Source organism: Neovison vison, chromosome 3, assembly GCF_020171115.1.
Source record: "Neovison vison isolate M4711 chromosome 3, ASM_NN_V1, whole genome shotgun sequence".
NCBI classification, from domain to species: domain Eukaryota; kingdom Metazoa; phylum Chordata; class Mammalia; order Carnivora; family Mustelidae; genus Neogale; species Neogale vison.
The window spans coordinates 234,398,875-234,416,314 of NC_058093.1; the positions used below are offsets into that span (position 1 = coordinate 234,398,875).

General features: G+C 52.2%; 1 protein-coding gene across 5 annotated transcripts in view; it reads right to left on the bottom strand.

Annotated features, from left to right (window-relative positions):
• Nucleotides 1–183: 183 nt before the first annotated feature.
• CAMKK2 (calcium/calmodulin dependent protein kinase kinase 2) overlaps nt 184–17,440 on the bottom strand; it is a 47,168-nt gene continuing 29,911 nt past the window's right edge. For 2 of the 5 annotated variants that reach the window (XM_044244305.1, XM_044244306.1), the window contains 10 exons: nt 17,414–17,435; nt 17,186–17,274; nt 15,872–16,071; nt 15,188–15,241; nt 12,854–12,927; nt 12,668–12,755; nt 11,379–11,507; nt 6,830–6,930; nt 6,256–6,298; nt 184–3,286 (listed from right to left, as the gene is read on the bottom strand). In XM_044244305.1, coding sequence (XP_044100240.1) covers nt 3,122–3,286; nt 6,256–6,298; nt 6,830–6,930; nt 11,379–11,507; nt 12,668–12,755; nt 12,854–12,927; nt 15,188–15,241; nt 15,872–16,071; nt 17,186–17,274; nt 17,414–17,435 — 965 coding nt within the window. In that variant the 3' untranslated portion in view covers nt 184–3,121. The remainder of the gene's footprint in view (nt 3,287–6,255; nt 6,299–6,829; nt 6,931–11,378; nt 11,508–12,667; nt 12,756–12,853; nt 12,928–15,187; nt 15,242–15,871; nt 16,072–17,185; nt 17,275–17,413; nt 17,436–17,440) is intronic. The other 3 variants (XM_044244307.1, XM_044244308.1, XM_044244309.1) reach the window with 3 other exon arrangements.

Genomic DNA, 17,440 nt, shown 5'->3' on the forward strand with positions numbered 1-17,440 from the left:
TTCAGTAGCAGGATACTAGGACATAGCGACACTGACATGAATAATGTAATGCTGACATCATTAGCCCTGACTTGGGCCACTGATCTCACAGTCAGCCTAAGGAAGAAAAACACACATAAGGACGGATGTCCTACAGACATCTGTAAATAATGACCAACAAAAATACCTCCAAAAGGCCCAGGCTTTGCACCATTTTGCTGTCTGTTTATTTCAAGTTTACAGAGAAGCTTAAACATCTGTGGAAAAACACCAAAGGCTTATTTTTCTCTTAAATTCATGTACTTTTAAGTGATAAATACACAGTATTTAACTTTGTACACCTGATAAAAGGAAAATGCATAGTAGAAAGGATCAGGAATAAAACAGAAGCATCGGGCATTAAATCAGACACAGAATAGAAAAGTCAGCAGTCCCACGAAACTCAGCCCATAAAGCTGCAAAGAGAATGGGAACCGACGACCTTGAAACCCTCTCTAGCACCTTGGAAGCAAGTGGAGGTCATGGTTCCTCCCCCACAGCAATGCAAAGCTCCCCTTTGGAAGATGAGTGAGAGCAACAGTTTGAGCCCATGCATCTAAATGCTCAGGTATTTGCCTCCTCGGTCCAGAATTGCTTTGAGGATGGGAGCCCTAACTCAGGAAAGGGCAGACCCCTAGGGAGACAGCCTCTCCAGCCCCCAGAGCCAACAAGGGGCTAGCTACCGCTTTCTGGAAGCCCCCGGTAAGCCTGTGAAAGAGACGGGGGAAGTGGAACAGGGCAGAGGAAGATGGGGCAAGACCTTGTGCAGGCCCCAAGTTGCTTACACTGAATTGGTCCCACAGATGAGCCAACAATGGAAGAAACTGATAGGGAATCCTTTTTGCTAACCAGGAGAAGCTGCCCATGATGGCTTCTCCCCTTTCCAGACAGAGCCAGCTTCCAAAAAACCAAAGTTTGTGCTCCAAGAGAATGGTAATCCTACCGCTGTGTGGTACAGCGCTCTGCTTATACTTTCTGGGGGGAGCAATTTCTTTGCACAGCTTTCTTTGGTGTTTCTTTGGAAAGGAGAAAAAAAAAAGTTATGAGCCCACCCACCTAAAGAGCTGGCATTCTGCATGCAGAATCTTATGTGGGGAGTTCTGCGGTGGAAGAAATGGTCTTGCCCGATGCAGCTGTGTAAACAGGAGTTCTGCAGAGAGCTCACTGCCCGCCCGCCCCGGGCGAGCCGCTCAACCAGGCCAGAGTCCACACAGACAGGCTGCAACTAAGGACAGGTTGACTTGAACTACTGCAAGGTGCTGACTGCAAACCAACCGGACCGCATCTGCTCCCAGAAGGGGTGGTGCCCGCAACACAAACACGTGCAGGAACGCAAAAGGAAGGACCAGGTTACAAAAAGCAAGCAAGCAGGACAGACAACCCTTCCTCCGACGGTCGTCTCTGCTCTTGGAAACCAGCATTCCCTAATTCTGTACTGTCTGTACGACAGCAAGAAAAGTCTGGCTAAATGACAGTCAAGAGCTTACGAAAGTCTGTGGAAGCCAAGAACACCCAGGTTCCGCAAGTGCGCTGGGCAGCGGGGGCACGAGGCCTCGCTCCTCTGTCTCTCTGTTAAGAAGTCGTCCTACTAGCAATGATCAGACAGAGACTACAGGAAAGCATGTCCTCTGAGTCCAGTTACCGACACCATTTCCCCCAAGCCAGAGACCAACAAAACACAGGGAATCTCCCAGGCCAAAGGCCTTCCTGTTTTCCTCCCCCTTGAACTTCCCACTCAGCCATGTGTGGCTCTGGAAGAAGTCACACTTGAACTGCAGTGAGAATTCCCAGTATGAGTCGGAAACCAAAAAGGTGAGCCTTTTCTGTCCGGGCTTTTGGCTTACAAAACAGAACTCCCTGTGCCAAGCCCTGGTTCTCTTGGACCCTGAGGACTGCTCTGCGTTTCCAGTCTTCTCTACAGGGTGCCCCAGAGTTCTTGTGTGGATCCTCACAGAGCTTTGCCAGTAAGGACGATCATTTGTGTTTCCGTTGAAGCAGAGTATTTCCTCATTGGCCCTCCAGAAACTAAGTGTTTCACTGACAGCAACAATCAGCTAGTAATTGAGAAAACAAAACTTCAGCGGTCTCTAGGATACACAGGTTACGAACAGGCCAAGCTGCATGTTAATATACAGGCACAGATTTCATTGGCTCTAACTCTCATCACAAGCCTGAAGCCGTGGAAAGAATCCTGGAAGCTCTAAATGATCTCTGAACTGCTCTAGAGTTCAGTCTAGTTAGAGAATTGAAAATATTTTGTTTACTCATAAGCCATGTAATGTACATGGAAGTGTAGGATTTCACCCTGAAGGTTTTGTCCTTTAACGAGAGACTGACCAGAGCTCAGTTAATATTTCAGAAACCCGCTGTGAGTGGCTATCAGCCCTTTAGGTGAACCCCCCCCCGCCCCCCAGCTACCATGGAACGCCCTTCGAGGGGTGGAAAATCCCCTTTTGCGAAGCAACCAAGCTTCAAGCCCTTTCCCTTTTCCAGACTACAACTCTACCCATAAAAAAAATCTAAAGTCCTTCTTACAAATAAGGTGCATCGAAGCTCCCAGCAGCTCCTAAGGCCAGCCCGGCCCTGACCCTGTGAGCCCCCAGTCCTGGAAGGGGCCACGGGCTTGGAGTCTGGGGCTTTCGGGGTTTGCAGGAGGAGTCACACCCCCTCTTCCTCTCCCTCTCAAACACAGCAACTAACTCTGTGGTCTCAGCCCACACCACCAGAGTTCCCTGCCAGTTTTTTTATGATTTTCAAACCCCACACACATTCACTTGGTATTATCTGACATGGTTCTGAGTTCACAATGAAGGATTTTTGGCATAAAAACGTTTTAAAAAGCAATTGTCCCAAAATGCATGTGGCTTTGGGTCTGCAACTCCTCACACCTGCCCGTTCAGCCAGCCAGCGGCCAAGGTCGATGTCATGGAGTCAAGTCTTTTTTTTTTTTGTCCCCTTTAAAACAACAAAGGAAGAAAAACAAAACAAAACAAAAACACCAGAGATGACGGTCAAGGCTCTACACACGTGCTGGGTTTCCGTAGGACATGCTGCTATGGAAACGCAGGGTGCAGCCTGCATGCGAGGTCGCGAGTCCGGGCAGCTACTCCATCGCCTGGTCGGGCCGCAGAGGATGCATGCGAGCGCAGGGGCCGGGGGCCGGGGCCCCCCAACTCTCGGCGCGGGGACCGCCTTTCACAAGAGCACTTCCTCCTCCCCCACGGGGGGCGGGTCGGGGCCCCGGAGGCTGTCTTCGCTGCCTTGCTTCCTGCTCACCGAACAGAAAACCCACGTTAAGGCAAGGCTGCCCCAGCCTGAACCTGCGTCTCCCACCTTCCCACACCACCTGCAACGTCACTGACTTGGCTTTTCCTTTTAGAGTCTCTCCCCTTTTCTTGCCTATATGAGGGTTTCAGAGGAGACTTTGTATCCCCCTCTGTAAATGGCAAAGCAGCAGCATTTGCCAAAAATAGAAAGGAACTATAAAAATAGATGAGAACCTATCTGTGTAACACCCCAAATCATCCCACGTGTGTAGGGCGCAGCCAGCGAGGGGGTCTGTTCCTGGAGGTTTTTAGGTATCTTGATGTGTCTCCCCACCAGCCCCCACCCCAAGCTTCCTTCTTCAGGCTAAGGTTGAAGGCTCTTCAGTCACCTGTAGGTGAACTTCCTGGGGGGGGCACCTGGGTTTGGCCTGGCACAGAGCCAGCCTTTTGGAAACTGGTTAAGAGGACATCTGCCTGCACACAGGCTCATGAGACACCTTGGATGGAGAGAAGGGCCCTCCTCTTGGTGATGTGAGGGGGTCAGAGCAGAAGAGACCGAGGGGGTAGGAGGAGAGGTGTCGCCATGTCCCTGAGAGGTCACATCCTGAAATGCCCCCAGCCAGACGTGCCTGGGAGTACAGACACAGGCTGAACTAAGGAGCTGAAAAGGAAAATTCTTGAGAAGCCCAAATCACTTGGACCGCCACCAACAGGAGCCCCTTCTAAGGGAAGCCAGACTCCTGTCTGCTGTGTGTCCCTGGCCAGAAGGGAAACTCTGTCCTGGCACAACGGAAGAGAGAGGGTGACGTCTGTACACTCCAGGAAGAAACCCCTCTCTGTTTCAAGAGCAGGCTCACTGGCATTTAGGTTTCTGCCGAAGAAGAGGGGGTCCAATCTCCCAGGAGAGCTGTAACTAGATGTCCAATCCTGTCCTCAATTTCTGCCCTAGAAGTGCCTGCTTGGACCAGTGGGTGTAGTTGCAGGCGGCCAGCCGGCAGGCCTCGAACCCAAGGCCTCCAACAACTGAGTAAGCCCTGGGAACTCCAGGTGCTGGGTCACTCAGACAAGCCGAGCACCCCACCAGCAGCCTGAGGGCAACAGAAGTAATCCGCAGGCCTTGCTGGGAATCCGGATAAGGGAATAAAGGAGTCGTCAAGCCATCTGGGCTAATCTCTGGCACCTTGCGATTTTGAGCTCATTGAAGATAAAAAACATAAGACCAACTAGCACACAGGCAGAAGGCAAACCCTACAACCTGAGACTGAGAAGAAAAAGTCTAGCCCATTAGGCTCCATCACCCTGGGAGGCTCAAAGAGTAGCAGGCAGCAGATAAGTGGGGATCCACCTGGCAGGAATGATGGCTAACTGCCACTTTCCCTGATCCTAAACTGTCCCCCACAGGCCCCTGATCCTGCACTGCAGCTGGCCAGTAATCTTTATCTCATGCATCAACTCCCACCACACAGAATGGCCGCTTGTATGTGAACGCTTGTAGCGACAGGCATTTATGACAGCCAAAGTGGAGACAATGTCCATCACCTAACGATCGGAGGAGTACAAGGTGGTCTACCCGCACAACGAAATATCATCTGGCCAGAAACAGGAAGGAGGCGCCGAATGCCTGCTACACCACGGATGAACCCTGGAGCACGATGCCGAGTGCGAGACGCCAGACACAAAAGCTCACACTCTGTACAGTTCCACTGACATGAAGTGTCTAGAACAGGGCATCTGTACAGACATGGAGAGCAGCTTAGTGGCTCCTGGGAATGGGGAGTTGATGGTGACGGCTGGGAGACAGGATTTCTTCTAGGGCTAATAAAAATGTTCTAAAACTGGGGCGCCTGGGTGGCTCGGTGGGTTAGAGCCTCTGCCTTCGGCTCGGGTCGTGGTCCTGGGGTCCTGGGATCGAGCCCCGCGTCGGGCTCTCTGCTCCATGGGGAGTCTGCTTCCTCCTCTCTCTCTCTGCCTGCCTCTCTGCCTACTTGTGATTTCTCTCTCTGTGTCAAATAAATAAAATCTTAAAAGAAAATTTTAAAAAAAGTTCTAAAACTGACTGTGGTCTTAGTTGTACAAGTCAAAACCACTGAATTGTGCCCTTCCGATGGGTGAAACTTGCATATTATGTAAGTTACATGTCATATGTAAGTTATATGTCAATAAAACTGCTCTTAGAACATAGAAATGGTTTCCCAATTATAAAATTTTAAATGTCAAAAAAATTAATAAAAAATACTATAGAAATGACTGTCTGAAGTTCCCAGTTGAGGATGAGGTAGTGAGTAGAGCTCAACAGAAGGAATCCTAGAATTTCCATCTTGCCACAGGCACTAGGGGGAAGAGAGGCAGCAGGGGTGCTAAATGTTTATCATTAGTCCACAGGGACAAAAACTCCCATCTGTCCTGGGAGATGCTGGTAATGCTGACAAGGCTTCGTATTGAGAAGACAAATGGCCCAAGGGAAAAGATTCAGATGCACCCTGGGGACACAGGACTCTTACACTAATTTGCAGCAGGCGGGAAGGGAAGTTATTTTCTAGGTCTTCACCCATCAGAGAAGAAAGGGGTGGATACTGGAGAGTCCCAGAACACTGCATGCCTGATCTACACTCTGACCACGTGGCCCCAGGGCAGGAGCAGCCACGGGACCCCGTGACATAGCTTCAACGCCACTGATGTGCCCGGAGCATATGTGGGTACCAGACTGAGTCATGAGACCTGGGTGAATTCACAGGCATTCCGGGTGGAGCGCCATGCACCCGCAGCCCCAGCCCACATGCATGACCCGCCATTGGGTCCAAGCCCCTGGATGACCCTTGTTTTTGTCCTAGGTCCAGAGGCCCCAGGGGAGCCTGGGCACAGCAGCCCAAGCTGGAAGGACCCTCCGCCTGGGTGGGGAGGCCCCGTGCTCTGCAGCTGCCCCCGCCCCCAGGCTCCGGCAGAGGCTACAGCGCAGGCAGGCAAGCATTACCTTGGGCTCAGACAAGGGCTCACACTCCCTGGTTGGTTTTTTGCTGGAATGGCCGGAGGGGAGGGAAAAGGAAGTGAGAAGGGACACTTGGGATCTATGAGATGCCTTTCCCCCACCCCAGAGACACACAGACCCCCAACACCAGCTTCCCAGAGCTGTTGCCAGGGGGACTTTGAGCAGGGTGCCCCTGCTGTGACACCCAGGGTCACGTGGGCGAGAAAGCCCTTGCTCATCCATCGCCGGGCTGATAATCCCACCATGGGACATGCATGCTTCTGGGCCACAAAAATTCTGACTCTCAAGAGGTCTCTCAGTTAAAGTGCAAGTCTCCCGGAGAAAGGCTGCCGCATGGGTTAGGCATCCACAAAAGGTGGGCTGAGCCCAGGTGGGGCGGGGTGGTGGTGGTGGTGGCGGTGGTAAAACCAAAGGCAGCTGCTCTGATTTCCCCGTGTGAGCCTGGGAGACCTGGTCTAAGTCGTTCCAGACGCTTCAGCTCCAGGGATGGGCCCTGGGCAGGGCTGCCCTGTGTTAGCCTTTAGCTCCCCATCCCAGAGGAAGGCAGGGGGCCACTCACGTGAGCAGGTTTCCAGGCGCCGACAAAGAGCGCTCCTCCCGCCGGCTGCCCTCAAACGGGTTCCCGAAGGAGCGTTTCCGTATCATGGTCTTCACCAGGATCTGAAGGACAGAAGAGGAAGCTGGGCCACGGGGGAGACTCCAGGCAACCACCTCCCCTGCGCCACTCTACGAGAGCGATCTCCCTCTTCCTTTCTCTACCAGCCTCCCTGCCGCTCCCACGGCGACAGGCCTTTGAGAGCATCCCTCCCACTGAGGACACAACAAAGCCATCACCACATCTGACTAGTCCATGTCCAAAACCGTTCATTCTGACATTCTGCTGTCTTAATCTTGTCTCAGTCTACTGAAGCCCCGGGCGGGTGCGGGGAGAGGAGGTGGCTCTTTGCTCCAGGAGAGGCCAACACTGTTCCTCCAGTAACTTGGAAATGTTGCACACAAGCCATCACCACACCTGCCTCGTCGCCCATCAACCCTGTCTCATCTTCAAACCTGGGCCTTTATTTTCAGTGAAAACTATCTGACCACTCCAACAAGAAAGCAACTGGTCTTTTCCAGGCCAAATTCAGGGGCTGCCACTTCTCTTGAAGCTGAAATAAGTGTCCCACAGTAGAACACTCACCATTTTAAAGTGTACACTTCAGTGATTTCTAATATATTCACATCACCACCATCTAACTTCAGAACATTTCCATCACCCCAAAAAGACACCCAGTATACGCACACCCCATTTCCCCTCCCCCCAGGCCCTGGCAACCACCGATCTGTGTTCTTTCTGTGGATTCGTCTATTCTGCGCATTTCATGTAAACGGAAGCACACGGTGTCCGGCCTTTTGTGTCTGGCTTCCCGCACTGAGCCCCATGTTCTCAAGGCTCCGACGGCTGCAGCAGGTGTCGGTGCCTCCTTCCTCTTTGGGGCCAAATGATGTCCCTTTGTACGGATACACCTCCACTGGGGGACATGTGGGCCGTTTCCACTTTTTGGCTCTTGTGGATAATGCTGCTCTGGATGTTCGTGCACATGTTTTTGTGTGTGGACCTTTTTCCCACACAGTTTTCATTTCTCTTGGGTCTGTACCCGAGTGGAATTCCTGGATCATGGGATAACCATGTTTAACATTCTGAGGAACGGCCAGACGGCTACAGTGGTCACACCACACGAGGCTGCCTACTTCTCAGGGGGCTGCATTTGAGTAGAGGATAGGAGACACCTGACGGGGTGTAAGGAGCTGAGGAAACACCCCAGGACGCTGAAGGCGGCCAGCCCACAGGCTGCTGTGGTGTGAAGGAGAAGGGCCTGAGAAGTCCCAAAGGTCCATCCAAGTATGAAAGGCACTGGGGGCAGGCTGGTCCATTGTCAGTAGTGGGAACTTGCTCGTGGGCCCCCTCACCCATTCTAACATAGATGGGGTCCCCAGCTTGGTTGGCAGATACCTGCCTGATCCCTTGGGGAAAGGTACATTCCCTCATCCTGTCCCATGGTCCCTACTCAGCTTCCCTCCTCTGCCTCCCAATCAGGTCCTCTCCAAAGCCCAGACCTGATTCCCTGCCTCTCAGACAAAACCTTTCACCCACAGGACTCTGGAACTCATCCTGCCGCTGGCCAGAGGGCCAAGGACGATTCTGGAACAAGGGAGTGAATGAGATGTTTTTGGTGATGCTTTTGGCTGCTGCATCCTCTGAAGGAATAAGGAAAAGACCTCAGCCTAGGAGGAGCCGGCCCCCACCCCCTCCAGCAGAACATGGTGCCTCTTCAAGCTATTTTCCACGTTGACAGAGCTTCTGAATTGTTTTATGTGTCTGCTACTAAGAAGAAATCTAAGTATTTAGAAAAACATGGACAGCGGTGCCTCGGTGGCTCAGTCGGTTAAGTGTACCTTCAGCTCAGGTCATGATCTTGGGGTCCTGGGATCAAGCCCAGAGGTGAGTCTGCTTCTCCCTCTGCTCCCTCCCCCCGCTTGTGTGCACTCTCTCTCTCTAATACATACATAAAATCTTTAAAAAAAAAACAAAAACAAAAACAGTGATGTTCCAAAAGGTGGAAACACCCATTCTCTCAAAAACGGATAAACGAAATGTGGCCTAGCCATACAATGGTATGTTATTCAGCCAGGAAAAGGAACAGCACACTCCAACACAGATGAACCTCAGAAACACCGCGCTGAGTAAAAGAGATCAGACACAGGAGACCACATACTGCGTGATTCCACTGACATGAAATGCCCAGGAGTGGCAAATCCAGAGAAAGAAAACCAACCGGGGGTTGCCAGGGGCTGGGGCGAAGGAGAACAGAGTGACTGTTAATGGGTACAGGGTTTCTTGGGGTGGGGGGGATGAAAATGTTTCAGAAGCACAGAGGTGATGGTTGCCCAATATTGTAAATGTAATAAATGCCACTGTATTGCTCGCTTTAAAACGGTTTGTTTTACGACACACAAGTTCTATGTCATTAAAAAAGAAAAAAAGAAAACCACTGACTTAGACCCCCCCACGCAAAGTACTCCCCGTCCCTCCCTGGCCAAGGCTTGTGGTCTGTGGTTCCAGGAGCATACCATTTCCTCCTCCATGCCTCTGAAGGTGTCGCTCCCCACCCCACTCCCTGTCCCCAGACAAGACCACCTGTCCTGCCCCTCCCTGTGGCCTTGTCAGCTATCCCAGCCCTCAGGACCCAGCAGAAGAGGCTCTTTCTCTGCCCACCTCTGCACAAGCCTGTCACCGTGTGACAGCAAAGGAGGGTGATTTTTTTCCCCCTCCATCTTTCTTACAAGGCCAGGAGCCTCACAAGGGCTTGGGCTGTACCTTGAGCATCTCTGTGACCTTGTGCCTAGCACACACTGGGTGTGTGGACCTGGACCTCCCCACTTTAGCCCCTCAGATGGCTGCAACAGCCCCCATTTCCTCCCTGGTGCCCACATTCCATTTTCCACATGGGGTCTTTCCAAGGCCAACTGTGATGGGGCTACTCCCCCGATTTAAACCCTGCAGGTGCTCCCCACCCCTCTTGGGACCAAGATCTAAATCTCTGCTGTGGCCTCAGTTCTTGGGTGGTCTGGCCCCACCTCCTGCCCAGATTCATGTCACCATCCCTCCACCTTCCTTGCCCTGCCTCCGTGGCCCTGGCTTTCTTGAAGCTTCTTGTGGGCCAAGCTTCCTTCCAGCAGAGGATCACCGCATTTGCTCTCCCCCTGCCAGAAACACCCTTTACGCAATATCACCTCAGCCAGTAACACCCGGCCATCCCCTCAGTATCTAGTCACTCCTTCCAGGAGGACTTCTCCAACCCCTCACCTTGGCCACATCCCCCTCTTAGGGCTCCGTGGCCCCCCTTAGGGATACACCTTGCAGCCCCTGTGTTTTGTTGGTTGTTTGCCCAGCATCCGCCTCTCCAAGACGGCAGGCACACCATGTTGGTTTTGCTCATCCCTGGAACCCCTGCTCCCAGACCTCTAGGATCAGAGACCACCTAAGAACACCCCGAGCCTAGAACAGAATAACCTGTGGTGGGTACCTGGGTCGGACACCAGCTGCCTCCCCCACTGTGGGTGCAGGACATGGATGAGAAAGACTGAGTGAGTGTGGGTGAGTTTTAACGTGAAGGTCATGCAGAGGCCCCAGGTGGGGCGCGAGGAGGGAGATGTGAATGGATGCCCCACCACGGGGGCTCAGGTTTTGGAAGAAGGAGAGAGAAAAGTGTGTGGGGAAGCAGGAAGGAGAAGTGCGAAGCTGGGAGAGAAGGAGCCAACACTTGGGCTCCTACAGGGGCAGTCACCTGAGGCCAGACACTGTGTCTTTGTGGAAAGTCTCACCAGCTCCTCCCAGAGCCTAGGGCCCTGCCTGCCTGCTGGAGCCAGCGGTAGCCAAACACACCCCAGGGCTTTCAAGGTGGCCTTAGAGGGACGGCCAACTGGACTCTGCCGCCTGGACCCCAGGACCTCGAGAACCCTAGTCTCCTTCCTGGAGCCAGATGCCCTCCTGGGTAGGGGACTGGCAAGTGAGGGATTCCCGAGTCTCCAAGGTTAAGCTTGAGGACTCCACGTTCTGGTCCTTTTTCCTAGGTCAGGACCCAAACACAAGGCCATAAAAGCACATGAATTGGGAGCCCCTGCCCCTAGCCCTGGGAGCTGCCCACAGGGCAGATGTGAGGCAGGCTAAGCCATCCACTCAGGAGACCGAAGATCCAGCCAGGTGGGAATTCCATCTTAGAGACCTTGGCTCCAGCTCCCACCCCTGGCACCTGCCCTGGTCCTTCTCCTCGCCCTGTCATACTATGAAAGCAGGAATTCCAGAAAGAGCAGAAGGAGTTACCCCTCCCTATGTCACAAAGAATCTGCCTGTAGACAGAACTAAAACTACAAGATACAGGGGCCTCCTGGCCTGCTGTGTGACTAAGGCCCAGAGCCTGGAGGCTTTGAGTCAGGGACAGACCCAGCCATCCCCTGACTCTCAGGCCCAGCGTCTGCTTCTTGGCTGCCCGCCTGTGTCCCGGCCCGTCCTTGCCGGCCCACCTCACGCTGTCCCTGTTCTCGGTCAGTGGTTTGGCCCGCCTTACCACGGTTGCCAGGCTGGGAATGTGTTTGACCGAATTCTCGACCTCCTCTTCGGTCACTTCGACCAGCGTGCAGTTCTCGTCCTCCGATGGCAACGGCTCCGCCCCATGCCTCGTGACCCAGGGGTGCAGCTTCAACGAATGACAGGAGGGGTGAGGGGCAGGCAACTGGCTCCCAGAGGCCAGAGGGCGACGCCAAGGCCCTGCCAGTGAGCGGAGCCAGGGAGGGAATGCGCAAGGGCAGAGGTGGCGGCCTGTGGTCAGGCATGCAAGAGAGCTGGCAAGCCAGGCAGAGGGTGGGGGTGAGCGAGATGCAAGGAAACGTGGAAGAGACGGAAACAGAGAATGGGAGGGAGCCACCAGGCCGGAATGTGCACCAGACCGCACTCTCCATCTGGCCTAGGTCTTAGCAGAAGTGACCAGAATTTGACATCTGCCTTGTATGGTTGCCCAAGGAGCACCCATCACCCCTCAGCAACTTTCCCTGATGCCCCTGAAAGGCTCTGCTGAGAGCAAGCAGACCATCCCCATTTCACAGAAGGGGAAAGAGAGGCTTAGGGAGGCACAGTGAGACCAGTTAGAAGGACACAGTCAGGAGAGGACCCGGGCGGGGATCTTCCCCACCCCACCATCACCCCTGGGGTCCAAGTCCTTATCTGTAGCCATTTGGCCTCCTCCTCCTCAAATCCTAGTTAACTAGATGCCTAGGAGCTCCTGAAGCAAACCTTTGGATTTCTGCAAGAGTCAGATGTGTGCATGTGGCACTGGTCAGGGTGTAGGGGATGCACAGGGCTCTCTCCTAACAGTGCTTTCTGCAAAAGGATGGAATTCAGCAGGCCAGGGACACGGTGTCAACCTGCTCACTAATTTCCTCCCATCCCCACTGAGATTTCTCAAAGGGATGGGCAGGGCCAAGGAAAGGATCTAGGACCTTGGCAGCCAGGGTGTGGAGCACACAGGGACCCCAGTCTGGTCTGGTCCAGGGAGGGTGAATGCCATCAGCCCAAGCCAGTTGGAGCGAGCACCAGCTGCCCCACTGGCAGCAGATCCCATTGCCACAATCACAGTTAACACAAGTCCAAATGCCCCTCCCCAACTCCCACCACCACCAGCCCTCAGCAGCCCAGAGGCCCAGGGCATGGGAGGATTAACAGTACCAAGAAGGGCGCAGTGCTGTGGACAGAGAGGCGTGGGGCCTGGCCGAGGCAGGGTTGAGCCAAACAATTCCAAGCAGAGGACACAGGCCTGGCCCCTGGTGCACACCCCATGGGAGAGTGGTGGCCCTCAGGTACCTTGATTTCTGGCACCACGATCCTTGATTCCGGGTTCTTGTCCAACATGCGGGTGATTAGGTCCTTCAAGTCCTCAGCTATATCAGGCCTTGGGGGGGGGGGGAGACACATTAAGGGTGGGACACACACAAAGGACCACCAAGGTTTGGAGAGGAAGGTGAGTTGGGACAGAAAAGCAATACTCACTGATCTGGAAACTCCAAGGCCTGACTCTTGATCTTACTGTGTAAACACATGATCCGCTCGTCCATGAACGGGCACTACAAAGAGAGGTCAGGACAGAGTGGCCACTGATGGCTGCCACATCAGTACTGCATAGGCTGGTATCACTCCACGTGGGTTACAGCAGAGGAATAAATGCCCAGGAGCCCACTCTAGTGAGGGAGCAGTTCCCATGCCATAAGGCTAGAAGAACCAGGGATGTCCTTCTAGAAGGGCTAGAGCCCCTCCCAACCACACTGTGGCTTTCCTTAGCAGCTGTGCTTTACTTTACCTACTTACACAAAAAGCAAAGACTCCTCCACCCAGAGGTAGCCCCACCTGCTGGGTGAACAGTAATAATACTAAGAACAATACCTAAGATGTAGGGGCGACAGCAGTGATTCGTGGGGCCTTAACCTGGGCCAGGCCCTGGACTGAGGTTTCTCAGGACCAATCTTCACTGGCTGTTCCCTCTACCTGTAATGTTCTTCCCACCAACAACTGCATGGCTCGTTTTCTCCCATCACTCAGGTATCTGATCAAAGCTCACCTTCTCAGGGAGGCCTTCCTGAGAAGCCCCTTTCTAAAGCAGAACACCCCCACCTGCTGCCATGTGATTTCTCCTCAGAGCACCGATCTGGATGTTATGTTACATTTGTATTAGTTTACTGTTTAGCTCCTTGCTTCCTGCCGTTTCTCCAGTGCCCAGGAATACCCCGGTGCAAAGCAGGGGTTTGATAAATACTTGTTGAATTAATGAATGCTTGAATTATATCTGCTGATCCTCTCAGAGCCTTAAGAAATCATAAATATTCTTCTCATTTTACAGAAAAGATAAAAACAGAGGCTCAGAGAAGTCACATGTCCTGGGAAGCATAAAGCTGGGATTTTGACTCTGAAGCCCATTCACATGCCACTTCCCAGGTGACAAATCAGTGCTTCTCGGTGGTGGAACAGACCTGGGAGGAACTCAGGTACGGTGCCAGAAGAGGAACTTTTATGTGGGGTGCTCAGAATGTGGGATAAAGTCACAGAATGTGACCTGGTCCTCTCCCGTCCAAGGAAAATTCTTTGATTAAAAGCAGTAACTTGGGGGGCATCTGGGTGTCTCAGTGGGTTAAAAAGCCTTTGCCTTCGGCTCAGGTCATGATCCTGGGGTCCTGGGATCGAGCCCCGCATCGGGTTCTCTGCTCAGCAGGGAACCTGCTTCCCTTCCTCTCTCTCTGCCTGCCTCTCTGCCTATTTGTGATCTCTGACTGTCAAATAAATAAATGAAATCTTACAAAAAAAAAAAAAAGAGCAGTAACTTGAATTAAGAGTTAGGATTACACAGGTGTACCCATCTGACAGAACTCATTAACCAGTACACTTCAGATCTGTATATTTCATTATATGTCAATTTTACCCCAAAAAGGAGAAAAAAAAAAAAAAAGAACAACAAACAAATACTGAACTCTAGCTAATGACTACATTCTGAAGCAGCGTCTGGAAGGAAGTGTAGAGATGTTAGCAACTTACTCTGGAATGTGTAAAAAAAAATAAAGACAGGTTGAAGATGGACAGACTTGTGATAAAACCAATACAGTGAAATGCTTATGGCAGAAACAGCTGGTGGCTGTGTGGGTGTTTCCTGCAGTCATTTCAACTTTGCTATAAGATTGAAAATTTCATCAAATATTGGTGGGGAGGACATTATAAACCATGAGACCGGTTTCTTAAGCTTTCCTCCATAAAAGCACAAGTTCATGAAAATGAAAAATCTGTGCTTCTACTGTTCACATAACTTAATGTGAACTTCAGAATTAAAAACCAAAGTTCCTAAACATAATAAGAGACGACAACAAAAGAACAACGACAAAGAGATGAGACCGCATTCCCTCAGTCAATAACGCCAAATGGATTTTCACGCCTATTCCAGTTCTGTCCCCCCAACAGCTGCTTCTGGGAACACACTCTGCTGAGAGGAACATCAAAGCAGCCCTGGGCTCAGGAAGAAAGGGCGCCAGCGGCTACTGACTTGTGACGTCTGTCTGGGGAGTCGGAGTGGGGAGAGAGGTAGCGCATCTGTCATCCTTGCACCAAACCCGTCAACTATATACAACCTCTGGAGCTTCTGTCAATCCTTCGTGTTAACAGATCATTTCCCACAGACAGGACTATTCTATACAGGTATGCACAGTTGGACAAGCATCTTTTTTTCACATTCAGGTCTAACTGTGGTAAACTCAATGACTAAGTACTGTCCCCCCGTAAGGGTAACTATTAACCCACCGGGGCTGTCCAGCGACACTCAGCAGACAGCACACCCCACCCCGTTACCTGGCCGAACACAAAGCAGTACAGCGTCACGCCCATGGCCCAAACATCCAAAGCCTGCAAGAGAAAGAGCTTCGTGTAAGGGGCCAAGAAGCAGCGAGAGTTGTCTACGGCTCCCGCGCAGCCAAAAACGAAATCAAATCCTTCAGCTTTTTTCTGAAAAACCACCCAGTTCTGATTCCGGATCCTGCTCCTGGCCTCTGGGTGAGCACATGACCCAAGCCCGGCCAATAAGAGCTTCATTCCCACCAGCCATAGTGATTGGCTTAAAGATAGACGCATGTCCCAGGCCTGACCAATGAGAGCACCACTCCCCGCCGCCCGCCACAATGGTTGGCTCAAGGACAGGCACATGACCCGGGCTGAGCCAATCACAGCCAATCCCGAGATTTTTCCTAAGGCTCCTCAGAAAGAATGCTCTTTCTACTGAGGTAGGTAAGCTGATAGGGAGGAGTCTGGAACTGGGGGTACCCATCCACCTGGACAGGAAACCAATTCAAGAAAACAGCTGAAAGATGGAGAGAGAGATTCTTGTGGGAATCCCATTATCTAGCCAAACCGGAAGCCACTCTTCATCTACAAGATCCAGTGGATTCGTTGTCTAGGCCAGTTTGGGTGGGATTTTTGCCATTTAAAGGGAAAGGACCCGATCACAAGCAGAACTCATCATCTCAGGTCCACACCTACCTTCCCAGAGAAGATCTTCCGGGTCTCCGAGAGTGACTCCGGCGCCATGAAGGCGGGTGTGCCCACGGTGTTCGAAAGGAGCGCATCGCTGCCCTTGAACTCGTTGCTCACACCAAAGTCGGCAATCTTGATGTGGCCATCTTCTCCCACGAGCAGGTTGGAAGGTTTGATGTCCCGGTGGATGATCTTCTGGTAGTGTACTGGGTGTGGGGTGGACACCAGATGGGAGAGAGGGGGCAGGAGAACCATGTGAGAAGCTCTGCGCAGCCCCCAGAGCCCAGAAACACAGACATTGACCTGGCCCCCAAGCCCTTCCCAGCCTTATCCTCCCAAACCTACATACCCTCAGCTTTGAGAAATAAGGGGGGGGGTTGTTTAAAGAAGTTACCCCATCTTCAAAAATAAGGAGTGAAACATCAACTGACAATAACAGTTAGTAACCACCTGCTCTACTCTAAGTCATGGGGGATGACGGTCCCTGGAGCGTTTTTGTTGAGACTGGCTGGCTTCCAGCTAGAAGCCTCATGACTTGTGACAAACATATTTTCGTTTACTAATGCCAACACTCAACCTGTTCACCACACCAGGACTGGAGCGGGTCCAGTGGAAGTGTGGACCACAAGGTAGGACTGGGGACTTCGTAACTCCTTCCTGCCTGGATGTCAACCTATGGGAGAGGACATGGTCTCTCTTCCTATGATCTGGAAGGCCCAACTGCATTTCTTTGCTGGTGGTGGTGACAACGATGATACCAGTAACAGGGGCACCAGCTCCATTTGTTGAGTGCCCCACCTGGGGCCTAGCCATGTGTTAAGTGGTTCCCATTTTCCCCATTTAAATCTCCCAATGATGGGCAAGGGGAAGAGACAAAATGTTTTACAACCAGAAGCAGAAAGGACACCTGTCAGAATTACAGATATGTACTGGCTGATTTCCACCCTGGTGAGAGACGCTTTATTCCCATTTTACAGATGAGAAAACTAAGGTAACAGGAGATTAACAGGATCCCCATCCCAGGGTTGCTGGGTATAAGAGACAATGCACAGCCCCTAACAGCGCCTGGTATACAAAGAAAGTCCTGGGGCAAACAATCATTATCAATATGACTCTTAATTTTTGTGGCAGAAAGAAGTGTTTCTGTTCATCGGGAGCATAGCTTTCTACAGCTGTCCAAGACTGCATTTCAGACAATTCTGTTTCCCACCCACCTGCTGCTTGCACTCCAGGAGGGAAATTCCACTTTCCCACTTGCCATCCGCTAGCTGGAATGCTAACCACCCCCGGGTGAGAATCCTCCCACAGGCCCCCGCTTACGGTACTCTATGCCTTTGATCAGGTCCTGGAAGTAGAAACGGGCCTGGTCTTCGGAGAGTGGTTTGAGGGTGGGCACTTCCATCACAGGCCTGGAGGGTCAAAAAGCAAAAGCAGACATACTGGCCTTCACCCTCTCTCACCAGCAGAACCAAGCACCGCCTCCCTTGAGAAGCTCTGCAGCTTGAGAAGTTTCAGGCATCATACCTGCCAGGAAAATGGGATACTCACCCTTGGTTGACCAGTTCAAACACTGCA